Source organism: Sinocyclocheilus anshuiensis, unplaced genomic scaffold (genome assembly GCF_001515605.1).
Source record: "Sinocyclocheilus anshuiensis isolate Anshui unplaced genomic scaffold, SAMN03320099.WGS_v1.1 scaffold1278, whole genome shotgun sequence".
Taxonomy (NCBI): domain Eukaryota; kingdom Metazoa; phylum Chordata; class Actinopteri; order Cypriniformes; family Cyprinidae; genus Sinocyclocheilus; species Sinocyclocheilus anshuiensis.
This window is the reverse complement of record NW_015554153.1, coordinates 132,570-146,795: the sequence shown is the minus strand read 5'-3', so window position 1 is coordinate 146,795 and position 14,226 is coordinate 132,570. Positions and strand designations below refer to the sequence as shown.

The window sequence follows — 14,226 nt, the reverse complement described above, 5'->3', positions numbered from 1 at the left end:
CTGTAGCAGGCAGATCACTCACTGTTCATGATGCACGAACTATTGGAAGAAAATCCTCAATATTGATTTGGGGGTTTATATGAATGTGTTTCTGAGGGGAACTGACTGTCTTCAGCAGTGTTTCAGCGCAGTGCTGCTTTGTTTACAGCGGTAACCAAGGAAACGCCGTATGTTGTGTTCCAGAAGCGCCTCCTGCTGTCAGAGAGTGAATCTGCATCTTATTCAGAGCTTCTGCTGTTTGCTTCGTTCAGGCATGTAGTATTAATTTCACAAAGCTATTCAGAACATTGTTTTTGCTTCAAATTGGGTTATTGTTCAATCAAATTATGTATATGAAATTATATAACTAAGTGATATAAATGATATGTATATGAATTATATAACTAAAATTAAATAACTGTAATTACAGATTTAGGTTTAATAAAGATGTCAGTCTTTATTTTTCTTTTAAGGGAAACAAATCAAAGAAAAATAAACTAATTCTACTGTTCCTAATAGTCTGTATGTTGCTCAAAAACAAAATATATTGTGTTCAGCGGAATTTTTTTATTTTTTTTTACCCAGTCATTTAAAAATAACACATTTTAGAGCTGTAACGACAATACCGTGATATTTTTGCTTAAGGTCATCATACTGTCAAAATCTCATACCGGCCCATGCCTTATATATATATATATATTTATTAGGGGTTGCACCAACTAGTCAACTTCAATGCTCTGCTATGATGCTTTAAGCTTGACGTCGACCAGTCGCTGGTCCTATAGAGGGCGCAACAGGATAAGAAATCTTTTTTTGGACTTCCAAAAATTTAAAATGACAAATAAATGCATACTCCGAAAGCACTCCACAAGACGTGTGATTATATTTAAACCGTTTTAAACAGCTTATTGTACAGGTAAGTTAATTGCTGTTCTAATCTAGGGCTGTCAAAATGGCTGAAAAACTCAATTCGAATTTTGTACTTAAATATTATCAGAATTCGAATTATATTCGAATATAAAATGCATTATTTTGGTTAGGGTGAAGAAAAGCTTTTGGCTTCTCTCCTGAGGCCACAAGATAGTGATGTTGTTCGCGAACGAGCCGGCTCTAAGAGCCGATTCTTTGTAGTGAACGAGAAGAGCCGACTACTGTCAGGGAGAGCCGAATCTTCAGCCGAGGCCTTCTATTTTAGGTCAATTTAGCAATTGTGAATGGTTTGTGTGTTGGTAAGCAATTTTTTTATTTAGTGTTAAAAGCCTTATTTGTATGCATTTTTTTCGTTACAAAAAAAGCCAGAAGTCTCTTTGTGCAGTTATAGAAGTGGATAATAATGATACAAGTTTTGTAAATAAGCCAGAAATGGTTCCTTTTTGTTCTAGGTCGTCAGGAAAAAGTTGATCAATAGGGTTTTGTTCAGGAAGGGAAGGAAAAGAGGAAAAATTATTGCGTGTGAAATCACGCACCTGTAGATATCTGAAAAAATGGGCTTTAGGTTAGGGCTGCACGATTAATCGAATGTGATTGTCATGCGCATCTTGTCAGTGAAGCCGGTTCTGTGATCAGTAGTAAATCTCCATCACGTACTTTCAGATGGAGCAGCATTTACTACACAGAGCTGTAGTTCACTGACAAGCTACGCAAAATCACGTTCATAATCGCAGACGATTTAATCGTGTGGTTATGAAATCGAAGAAATCATTCTGCGATTATGAAAGCTGTTTGCGTAGCTTGTCAGTGAACTACGGCTCTGTGAAGTAAATGCTGCTCCATCTGAAAGCACGTGAAAATACCACATTTAATAACGTTTTACTCCAAACTCACTTCATAAGGTCAGTCGAGTGTTTGAAATCCTTCTGTGAGATGATGTGGCTTCTTACACAGAATAAGGCACGCAACATATTTCAAAGTATTCTAAGCAGTGATAAAGGCTATGTCGATTAGCATTGCATTATTATATACTTTATTATAATAATTACAATAAGACGAACTCGGATAAACCATATATTGTCGTAGTCGTGTGTTTATTAGTCACACTGAATCAATGAAAGCAGTTGAATCTTCTGGTTATTCAGCAACTGCTATAGGGATTTCCTGGGTTTCTTCTGCGAGGCGTATTTGGAGTTTCAGCGCGAGAGCGCCCTCTGGCCTTCGGATGGAGATTTACTGCTGATCACAGAACTGTGCTTCACTGAAAGATACGCATGACAATCGCAGCTTCTGCCTAATCGCGATTTATCGCCTTTGTGATTTAATTTCGATTAATCGTGCAGCCCTACTTTAGGTATTTTAAATTGAGATTCTAAGTGGGCAAAAGACAAGAAGCAGCCATCAGCAAAAAGATCTTTAAATGTTAAGATACCTTTTTCTTGCCATAGCAAGAATGCCCGGTCGTTCAGAGGCTGAGAACATCTATGATTTCTGGCAACTTTGGTACAAATTGAACCTTTTTGCCATCCGAAATATTTGTGAATTTGGGCCCAAATCTGAATGGAGTTCCATACCATTGGGTGCAATGATTGAGAGTATAGACCAGGGTTCCTCAAATCTTGCCCTAGAGGGCCAATGCGCTGCAGAGTTTAGCTCCAACCCTGATCAAACTCACCTACCTGTGATTTTCTAATGATTCTGAACATTCTGACATTGATTAGTATACTCAGGTGTGTTTGATTATGGTTAGAGCTAAACTCTGCAGGAAAGTGGATCTCGTGGGCCAGATTTGAGTATCCCTGGTATATACCCATCGGCAAGGGTGAAAATAGAAGAGCTGAAAGCGAGGAAGGAAGGCAGGTTGAGGATTCTATCTGGACCCAATCCGGTATGTGATTTATATAATGTGAACCTTGCCAATAAGTCAGAGCTCTTAAGTTACAAGCCCAATAATATAGTTGAAAATTTGGGAGGGCTATCCCCCCCTGGTCTTTAGGGTTTTGCAGAAATTGTAGACGTATTCTGGGGGGTTTCTTATTCCAAAGATAAGACGAGATTATCTTATTTAAATGAGCAAAAAAAGATTTCTTAATGTAAATCAGTATAGTTTGGAACAAATTAGGGCTGGACGATTTGGCCAAAATTTATATCACAATATATTTCTTAATTTCGGTCGATACGATATAATTCCGATATCGATATGAACACTATTTAAAAAAGCCTTGTAAAAACTGCCAAGAACGCCCACAACAGATGTCTGTGCATACAAACTTATGAAAAATGAATTTGCCAAGTCTATGACACCTCATATAAAACCATATAATACTTTAGAGAAAAAAAACAGCACAAATAAATTAATGTTCACCTTTTATTTGTATTTAGCCTTCATACAAACGATAAATGTGAAATCACTGTCAAATAAACATCTCAGACTCACCTTATTAATTGTTAATATCTTCCAACATACAAGTCAAAAGTGTTTGAAAAGTAAGATTTTTATTGTTTTTAAAGAATTCTCTTTAATCAAATCAGCTCCGCTCATGAACACTTCTTTATTAGATTAAATAAAAATCCCATCGAAACTTTTCTGAAGACAGTCCTTTCCCTTTAGAGATACATTCATATAAAACACCCGCGACAAGTTTTGATTTTAAAACGTGCTGTGCTCATGTTTATTCAACGAAGTCAAACGCCACAAATAAATCAATGCATGGGAAACACTGGTAATGTATATCGAAATATCGGAAATGTGTTTAAAAATCATATCACCGTTATTGAAAAGAATTATATCGCGATACATATTGATATTGAATTATTGTCCAGCCCTAGAACAAATATAAAAATTTAGGGAGCATATTCATTTTAATTACATTGATCCTACCAATCAAAGAAGTGGGGAGCTTAGACCATTTTTCAAGGGATATCCTAGTATACTGTATTCTTAATAAATAAATGTAGCCTTGGTGAGCATAAGAGACTTTCCCAAAAAAAAAAAAAAAAAAAGAGGGGGATGGGGGCTTGAAAATATTTTTCTCTACAATAGGAGGGCCCGGCAGAAAAAGTTTGGGAACCACTGGCCAACTCAAACACACAATATTTAATTTAATTTATACAGGCCTACCTCATGTTGCACATTTGCACTCTTTGAGAAAAACAATGGCACAATAAAAAAAGACTTTTCAGGTCTATGTCCAAATCCTCACTTTTTCTAGTTATATAAGGTTAAAATATTTTGCCTGTAATTTTTTTCCCCCTCATATCGCAATATAATATCGATGTCGCCTGGACAGTGTAAAATATTGTGATATGAATTTTAGCTCATATTGCCCACCAATATATGTATTTATTAGGGGTGTAACGATTCACTCGTTTTCTCAATGCATCGATTACAAACTCTGACGATGTATATGCATCGATCTTGAAACATAGATTTTTGAATCATGAATCGTCGATTTCGGACAGTAATCGATATAAAACGCTAAGAATAAAATGAATCGCGATTTCTATAGCGATTCAATGCTTTCAAAATATATACATTACATTACTACAAGCACGAATTAATGGCCTCGCATCTCTCCTTCACGCGCTCCACTCTTTACCGCCTGCAGTGACTGTCACAGGATTGCGCTCGCGCTCAGTTCGTCTCACTGACACATTTTTTGAGCAGCTGATGTGTGATCTCTCCTTAGTATTCCTGGCCAGTAATGCTAAATTGAAGTAGTTTTACTTTTCTGTAGTTTTTCAATGGCTCTCGGTCATACTGACGACATTAACTGAGCAGTCGAAGGCTGCGCATTTATTGCATGGACGGAGCAAAAATGTAAATGTCTAAAGCATATGCACAGTTCCATTGAATGATAAATGTGTTTTAACAATGTCGTTGAACCAAATGTACGAAGGAAACTGTTAAAATAACCATAGCATTAACAACAACCTTGAAATAAGAGCGCAAGTTCTTTCTGATAATCAGATGCATGAAAGTAGCGTTCGTTGCTATAGCAAACAGACTTCTGGCTTTTCAGAATCATCATTCGCCGATGGAGAGGAAAAGTTAAATACTATAGCATTTTATTTTATGAAAATGAGATAAAGAAGATTTCGCACTGAAAGAGAAGTGATCTCGCGCTCATAGACGTGCCAGGCTATATCTGCAGCTAATCTGAATAAAAAGCAGAATTAACTGATGAAACGTTAAGACAATAAACACAAATAAATAAAATCGATGAATGATGCAGTGCTAATTGACAGGATTTATTACAGTACAGAAACTATAAAGTATAACAATAAACACAAATAAATAAAATCGATGAATGATGCAGTGCTAATTGACAGGATTTATTACAGTACAGAAACTATAAAGTATATTTTCTACCTTATTCTGTGCAGAAAATGTATTGTTTGTAGTATATCAAACAATCATAAAATTGCCATTAGGAAAAAAATATAGATTACAGATGATTGATTATTGTCCAGCAGTGTATTTGGTTTCTTATAGCAAATTCAAAGTAAGAAAAGAATTCCTTTAAAAAATAATAATACATAAAATTATTGTATTTGACATTTCTGTCACTTCTGAAATGATGGCTACGCCCCTGGTGTGACCATGTTAGCCTATACATAATACTTTTAAAATATTGGCTTACATAAATTTCTACATATGCCATGGCATCATTAAACTAACATCTAATAATGGACAAAAGTGATTTTATTTTTTTTGTAACCTATGGTTCTCTAACCATAAAGGCCGCTGTGTAATTTGCCCTCTGACTAAGCATTTAAAGAATTTAGGGGAAGCATTTAAATAATCCTGTGACTGCATTAAAGAATGCAGAATCGAATCGTTAATCGAATCAAATTTAATTGAGAATTGAATCGAGTTGATTAGTTCTGAATTTGCAAAAATAGTTCTTGAATCGAATCGAAAACCTATGAATTGTGAATCAAATCGATTCGCTGTCTACCCAAAGATTCACAGCCTAGCTGTGACAGATCGCTGTAGCGCCTCAGTTCAAGCGGTACATGAACCGATCATCTCTTCCTCTTTACTAGTTATAGCATGAAATAAACATGAATGAACATCAGAAGGTATCTTGTTTCAACTGTGAAAAGACGTCAATACACCATTTTTCAAGTTTGTCCACCGACGTTAATCTACTCTCCTGTCTGGTTTGTTTGTCGGACAAAAATGACGGATTATATATTATAATTGGTCAGATTGCCTGTTAATCAAACTCCCTGCAAAGGCTCAATTGAGCAGCCAAAATTGGGCAAAGTTCAGAAATAACTGGGGCTAAAGAAATGCCTGCAGTAAATGCTATGTGCTGGACTTTTCACATGTCTCTCTAAATAGATTTTTAATGATATAAGGTCATTGTGTGTCATTTGGAGCGACCACTCATCATGTGGTGCGACCAAAAATAGCCATAACTGTATTAAATTTAAAATAAAATATCTCATTTCTGTGGTTGAAACATGAATCACTGCTACAGTATGCTTAAGTGAATGGTATTTAAAAAATTTTTTTTTATCAGTTTTATGCAATTTACAGGAAAAATAAGTAACTACATTTAAGAAGGCAACTCTGAAATTATAGAACAAAAACATGAGATCATTATTTACAAAAGCTCAAGAAATGCAAATACTTCGTTTCTAAACACTTTAATTACTGAGAACATCTAAAAATATTAAGCATGTTAAGGAAATGAATTAATTTTAATATAAATCATGGTCGCACCACATGACATTTTTTAAGGCCAATTCATCTAGATGAAAAAACACTTAGGTTAATTGAAATTGTTTATATGAATTTGTGTACATAACATTCTTAATGTTTGAACAATTACAATAGATATTTTTTTGTATTTTAAAATTATCCTGTTGAAAATTATACGTCATTGACTCATCTATAGATTTTATTTTAGGCAGTTCGTGTTGATTTGAGAATGCTAAATTGATCAAACGTGATACACTCGCTGTCTGCCGTTATCCGGTTGGTCGTCACTCTAAAAAACAAAAACTTGAATCTAACAAATTAACTTCATAAAGAAACGAAACTAAATATAACCACTTTGCCATTAAAAACTAAACTGGACTATTTTAATGGCTGCAAAGCAGCTGTGTAATGGGGAAGCGAGAGAGAGAAAAAAAAAGACACAGACTTCATTCGGACTCTGGCCGAGAATTTTGATAAGCTGTCAAGAGCTGGGCCGGGCTAGGGCCTAGATTTGAGGCCCGTGAAGGGCTCTACTCTGTACAGGAGAGACTTGTTGTTTCCAAACAATAGGAAATATATCGGTACCTGCATTGGCTTTCGGCCAAAATGAGTTGAAAAATATTGGCATATCGGATATATGCAAAAATCCAATATCGTGCATCCCTTTGCTGAAAACTGCTTTTTTAAACCTTTGCACAAAAGTTATGTTTATATTATTGATGTGTGTTTCAGATGGATAAAATATTCATATTACTTCAGAAGTTCAGACTGGATAAATACTACAAAAAATTAATTGATCTTGGGATTGAAGAAGAACTGGATTTTTTTGACAGCGTCAATGATGTGACCTTAAAAACCATGGGTATGAGTTATATTCTTAAATAGTTGTTGTTTGGCTTATTTAAATCTGTTCCGTTAATATCTATTATTTTGATACATCATAATGCATGACATTATACAAGGTGGTTTCAACAAAGACCATTTTATCTATTAGCAATAAAGTGCACTATATTGGGACCATGTCAAAGTATATGCTAAACCATATGGGGTAAATGCCTTGTCAAGTAAAAAAAAAATGTATATTTGATCTATATTTGATCGTAAATAGAAAATCTAAAATTATTGGACGTGTATGTCTCCTCACGAAGATAATACCAGATAGGATGATCGGCAGTTTCTAAATGGTCAAAAGGGGAGGAGGTCTGGCATATGACTGGCATCTTACCCCAATCTCCCCTACAAGTTCTCATGAAATTAATCGCCTCCATATTGAATATTACAGGTAATTTTCTTTGTTTTGTTAAAAGATTTTTCACAAGCAGAGAGGAACCGGTATGACAATATGGTTGCTTATCTGAAAAGAATCGGCAATGCACCAGTTCCAGAGATGCAAGGAATGCCTGTAATGAAGTCAATTAATTCATTTCATATATCCTACCGATTTCCAAAATGTCCTGGGATACAAGAGATCACAGGTAAATCTTCATAGTACACACTTCATAAACGGCACTAATGTTGTTTCTCATTCTAAAAGACAATTACAGTAATAAGGGTACTGAGAGATGTCAAAACAAGATGCATATGCTTAAATTTAAGTACACATCGTACTTAATATTAAGTACATATAAAGTATAAAGTACATATATCTAGATTTATTTAGGGTTTATGACTTTCACTATCCAACCTCTATCCAAAGAAATATTTGGATTCAAAACTTGCGGAACAGTAGGCCTTCAAATGTAATGGTCTCCTTCAGCATCTTCAAAATAAAGAAAACATTTTTTACAAATAACAAACTTTTCAAAACAGATCTACCATGAGCTCCAAGGTGGTTCACAATTTAAGAGGCACTTTTATCAAAAGCAACTTAAAAATGAGGAACATCACAAGAAATGTATCATTTAAAAGTCAATAATTTCCATAGTATCACAATGCCAACTTTTAAGAGTAAGCGAAATAGTGTAAATATTAGAGCAAACGTAAGAATACCAAAGGGTAAAGAAAGAGGAATATGAAAAAGAGAGCTGATACAAAAATTACTGTAAACCACCTTTTCATGTTACTGCTTTGATAAAATAGTTACCTTACAAGGTTTTATAAAATAAACACAGAAACATCTTGGTTACGACTGTAACCATGGTTTCCTGAGAAGGGGAACAAGATGTGGCGTCTGGAGTTATGCCATGGGGAATGCCTGCAAAAATGTGACTCTCAGACTGCTTATTGGAGCCACTCTAAGAGCTCAATTTCTCTAATTGAAAGAGAAGGTTTCTTAACTTTGATGCTCTAATGCAAGGGAAGCCCTGACCTTTACAACCTTTCTGACCTCCCTTGCAGGGCAGGTAAAAATGGCTGCCCACTTCTCTGAGTGCATGTTCACGGTGTGTGTTCAATACTCACTGCTGTGTGTGTGCACTTGGATGGGTGAAATGCAGAGCACTATTCCAAATATGGGACTCCATACTTGGCTACAAGTCACATCACTTTCACTTTACTCATATTCAGGGAAGGATGGGAAATGAAGCAAGGTATTTTTTTGTAAAATAAAAAAATATAAATAATTTGGTAAGATGTCTTGGTAAAATAGATGCAATAGAAAGGTCAGCTCCCTTCTGCCGAATTCCCATTTGGTGATGGACATTAATAAGTGTGAGTCAGGAAGAAATGGAAGGCTCAAAGGGGATTGACGCTCATGTTCCACCATGAAACGTGATTTCCCACATGAACGGGTCAAGTTTAACCTGTGTGTGGCACTGGCCAATACATCAAGCATTTTCCCGTATGCAGGGTTGACGGGGGGGAGATAATTCGGTCAAAATGTCATCTATTTCCTCAACCGCTTCCGGTTCCTCAGAACTGGAAGACATCAGCAACATGCTTTCTGCTGGATCAGAGGAACATGCAGAGCATGCCTCCAGATTAAGCAGATCGCTTGAACTGGCTTAAGGAGACCGGGAACTGGTTACCACCTCCTAAGCAAGTTAGACCTGTGAACCCTGTAGTGTAGCCAGCACTCTGCGTCAGCATTCTCAGGGCCTGACAAATGTGAATGGAACCATGAACTTGTCACAGTGTGCACATCCCGCTCCCTCGAGAGCTGCACACTTGTGCTCCAGTCCGAGACATCATGCAGAGTTTGTGTGTCCTCAGGTGTAATGAAATGTCTGCACACACAGCCGAAAACACTTGTTACTGCTCCTGAAGACAAAGAAGCTAATTATGTGTTTTGCCTTTGCCCTCTTACACTCACGGAGTCATGGGGGCTCTGCTCATGAATGTCATAGACTGCTGTCTGTCAATAGAACTGGCGTGTTTGGTACACGTGTTCAGACATTGGTGAAGCTGAAGGCATTCCCTATAGCATCAACTCCAGATGCCGCTTCGTAGATCCACTTTGGAAGGGAACAATAATTTAATAATTTATTGTTGTTATAATATGACAGGTATGTGTTTATAGAGTATTTTACAATAGCTTTAAACCTAGTTTAGCCAATCATAATTAAGGACCAGAACTATCAGTTTTACAATTATAATTTTTTTGTCCCATTACCATTGTACAGGTATAGATCCCTCACAGAATACAGTGGAGGACCTGATGCTGCGAATCTGCCATGAAAACAAGGTTGACAGAAACATGTCTGTATGCCTTTACACTGCTGATGGTATGCCTTTGACCGATGACCCCTTTTTCAACACATGTAGGTGTTCGAATATTTTTGAAGATCATTTTCAAACATTGCTTTATTTCAAATGTAGAGACAATTGTTTCCAGCGCCAAATGTGATGTCTTGGTTAAAAGTCTGTAAGCAGCTACAGAAAATCAAGTAATGGTTACTCATTGTATTCTGTACAAATGAGAAAAAAACAATTGTTTTATTCGTTTAGTCAGATTGTCTATAGTTGTGAATTAATTTAAGATCAGGCAACATTTAAATAATAATCAAAGCACAAATCCAGATCAAAGAGTTCACAAACTCTTTCTTGACACTTTTATGACTTTCTTGCAAATATCTGTTCTGCATGTTGTTCACTAATTTAATTTCTCTGCATGCTTTATATCTTTATTATTAAAGGGTCTTTGAATGACAGACATATTACAAGTGGGAGTGAACTGTATGCCATATTTACACCAAGGGAAAATTTAACAGAGTTACCACCGACACAAAGACAGGCCCACATCAGAAATGAAGGACCAAGTGTCATCCGCTGTCACATAGCGTTACAGGTACTTCTACTGATGCATGATCACCTTAATCAAAAATAGAAAATCTATTGATTCACCTAAACAAACCCATAAATTTCACAATCAGAATGTAATGTTGTCAGTGTCAAGTGTAGAAAAGACCAAGGATGGTTGTTACACTTTTTGTTTTTGCTTTTTCCATTAACAGTGTAATACATCAAATGTAAACAGAAGAATCTACCTATTACATTGTCATTTAGCATGATACCGAATCAAATTCTAACCCAAAAGTCAAATCCTTTTTATTTGTTCAAATATATTTACCACTTCTCCAATCACCTTAGGATGGTGCTCATCCATGAAAGTCATTTCATCCTTGTGACTCATTTTCAAATGAGTTAAACTTACTCATCCTGTGTTACAACCATCCGAAATCTTCTCTATATGTGACCCTGGACCACAAAACCAGTCATAAGTCACACAGGTATACTGTATTTGTAGCAATAGCCAACAATACATTGTATGGGTCAAAATTACTGATTTTTCTTTTATGCCAGAAATCATTAGGATATTAAGTAAAGATCATGTTCCATGAAGATATTTTGTAAATTTCTTGCCATAAATATATCAAAACTTAATTTTTGATTAGTAATATGTGTTGCCAAGAACTTCATTTGGACAACTTTAAAGGCGTTTTTCTCAATATTTAGATTTTTTTTTTTTTGCACCCTCAGATTCCAGATTTTCAAATAGTTGTACATCGGCCAAATATTGTCCTATCCTAACAAACCATACTTCAATGGAAAGCTTATTTATCCAGCTTTCAGATGATGTATAAATCTCTCAATTTCAAAAAATTGACCCTTATGGCTGGTTTTGTGTTCCAGGGTCACATATCAGTCATCTTGTTTTTCTTGTATTTGTTCAATAGGGAGACTTTGAAATCAAAGTCAACCTCGAAAGTGATACACTGAGAGATGTGACACTACGGCTTTCTCTTGAAAGTAGTATACCAGCACCAGTTCTTCACATCAGGTCACTGATGATCATATCATGGAGATTACATAATTACATATTTGTGTTCATGCTAATTATAATTTTTTTGATTTACTATATTGTTTAAAATATCAAAAATCTTTCAGTATTGTTTTCCAAGATTAAATTTGTCTTGTATGGGGTTTTTTTTTTTTCCCACAGAGGCGAAGAGTATAATCATGTTGACAAACTAAGTGAGCTTGGAATCACAGAGGATTCAGTTCTACAAGTTCTCTCTGTCATCGTTTGATAATGAGAAACCAAGTCCAAGTCTTTTGTTCCAAAAAGATGTCAGACCCTCAGTGAAGCAAACAGAGAAAGGCCTAAGTGTTTTTCTGTCAACGCTCTATGCCATTGTATGTAAAAAAAAAAAAACTATAATTTCTATTTTGTCAAGGTTTGATGCTTGCTGATCTAGAACCTGGGTCACCTAGAATGGGTGAATCCAAGTTGCAGACCAATCACAAATGCAGCTTCATCCACAAAGGTCTATTCAAAAAGTGCTAAAATCACAAGATAACAGTTCAAAAGCACAATCCAACAGAAAAATAATCAGTTCAGATCTAATAGATCACACCACGCACTCACCCCATGTTGGTATATGTGGTTCAAGGACTCTCCATAGGTGTAATGGTTTTTATACTGTACAAACTATTTTCTATCCCCTTACCCTACCCATTAAAGAAAGCTTTCTGCATTTTTAGATATATATTGTGCTGCAGTTTAGCTCAAACTTAAAAAAAAATAATAAATAAACAACTGTGGCCAATCATATTAGTGTTATTTATATAGTAGAAGCTACATTAGTTTTTGCTCATTCGAAAGGCTGTTTCATTATTTATTTAGTTATTGGGTGATTTTTGATGTTAGAGACATTCACCCTGATAAAATGCTCATCTGTGTCAATGGACACATCAGTACTCAAACCATGAGAATAGTGGAGCCAACTTATCCACAACTCATGTAATTACCAGTAACTGTTTCTTGACAGCAGGTTTGAGGCCAGCAGCTGCAAACGTCAGATAAAACGTACTGCTTTATTTTTCAGTGCAACTATTGGTAAGATTTTCTGTATTTTGTCCTATTCTTTAGAAACGTAAACACTGTGGAGACGAATTTAAGAAAGTGGTTGCATACATTAGGAGACTGAGTGGATGCAATGCTTTGGCTGAAAGTTTATTCCAAATGATCTGTGGGAACTTATATGTAACAAGAAACCAAAAGGTAGGTTATTGTATAATATAAAGTGTGCAAATTATTCACAGAATGGAGTTTTACATACTGATATAAAGTGAATTATCATTGCGATATTATCTATTAACTATTTAAGTCCAATCATACATCTTAAAATAAATCCTTTATATTTTCATTTCAGATTGCTGTTGTTGAGGGTCTTTACTTTCTTTTCCGAGAGTTGTTACCAGGTCTTAATGAAAGATCAGGTCCAAAGGTCATTGAAGATGATGATGTTTTTGAATATGCAAATATTTGCTGGGCTTACTTGATTGCTCAAGGACAGGTATGTTTGCAGTTTTTTTTTCTTGATACAGCACTTCATAAATCAGTTTAGAAGCTATTCAGGAACTATTTTTCATTCTAGTAGCATGGAGTACAAGTACTGCAGCCTGTTTCCCAATAACCAGACTGTAATGTGCATCTTAAATGACCACATGTACTTTATACATTTCACAATTTTGGATAACATTTGTGATGAATATTAAATAAAGCAAAAAGATAAGTTCTTTACCAGACTTAACATTTAAAAAAAAAAAAGTAAATACAATTCATATTTATTAATATTGTACAAAAAAAAAACTTTATCACTAAAACATAATGTCTTGGTCTGTGTTATGTTCACAGATACTAGATTTGCAGTGATGGTAGCAGGCACTAAAAATTTGCTGATTGAAAACCATTTTTTTTTCTCAATTCAGAATGAAAGTACTGATCTGGAGACCTATGCTACAATTTCCTTGAAAGCTTATCCTACTGGCCAGCGGCTGTCTGAGCCAGTCAGAGTACCAGGAACACCGGAAGTATTTGACCGGTCACACGATCAAGATGGCGCCGCAAATGGCAGCCAGGACGCTGTCACTGAAACCTGGCTGAGTGAAGCCATTCCGGACAACGCGATTCATCTGCCGGGCTACCAGCTGTTCAGAGCGGATCGCATCGCGGCGTTAACGGGGAAAACCAGAGGTGGTGGATTGTGTTTCTACATCAACGAAAGTTGGTGTTCAGATGTAACAACGCTGGAAAAGGTATGCTGTCCTAATTTAGAGGCACTCATCATAAACTGTAAACCTTTCTACTCGCCGCGGGAGTTTTCCTCTTTCATTCTCGTGAATGTGTACGTGCCTCCGGACGCGTGCGTGAGCGCCGCGAT

The 14,226-nt window shown here is 35.9% G+C and overlaps 1 protein-coding gene across 1 annotated transcript in view; it reads left to right on the top strand.

The window, feature by feature from the left end:
* Positions 1-13,888, top strand: part of LOC107670715 (uncharacterized) — a 17,416-nt gene extending 3,528 nt beyond the window's left edge. Inside the window, exons 2-10 of the mRNA XM_016463427.1 lie at positions 7,355-7,484; positions 7,930-8,097; positions 10,183-10,320; positions 10,696-10,847; positions 11,737-11,840; positions 12,003-12,196; positions 12,933-13,064; positions 13,216-13,359; positions 13,775-13,888. Coding sequence (XP_016318913.1) covers positions 7,355-7,484; positions 7,930-8,097; positions 10,183-10,320; positions 10,696-10,847; positions 11,737-11,840; positions 12,003-12,090 — 780 coding nt within the window. The 3' untranslated portion in view covers positions 12,091-12,196; positions 12,933-13,064; positions 13,216-13,359; positions 13,775-13,888. The remainder of the gene's footprint in view (positions 1-7,354; positions 7,485-7,929; positions 8,098-10,182; positions 10,321-10,695; positions 10,848-11,736; positions 11,841-12,002; positions 12,197-12,932; positions 13,065-13,215; positions 13,360-13,774) is intronic.
* The last annotated feature ends 338 nt before the right edge of the window (positions 13,889-14,226 follow it).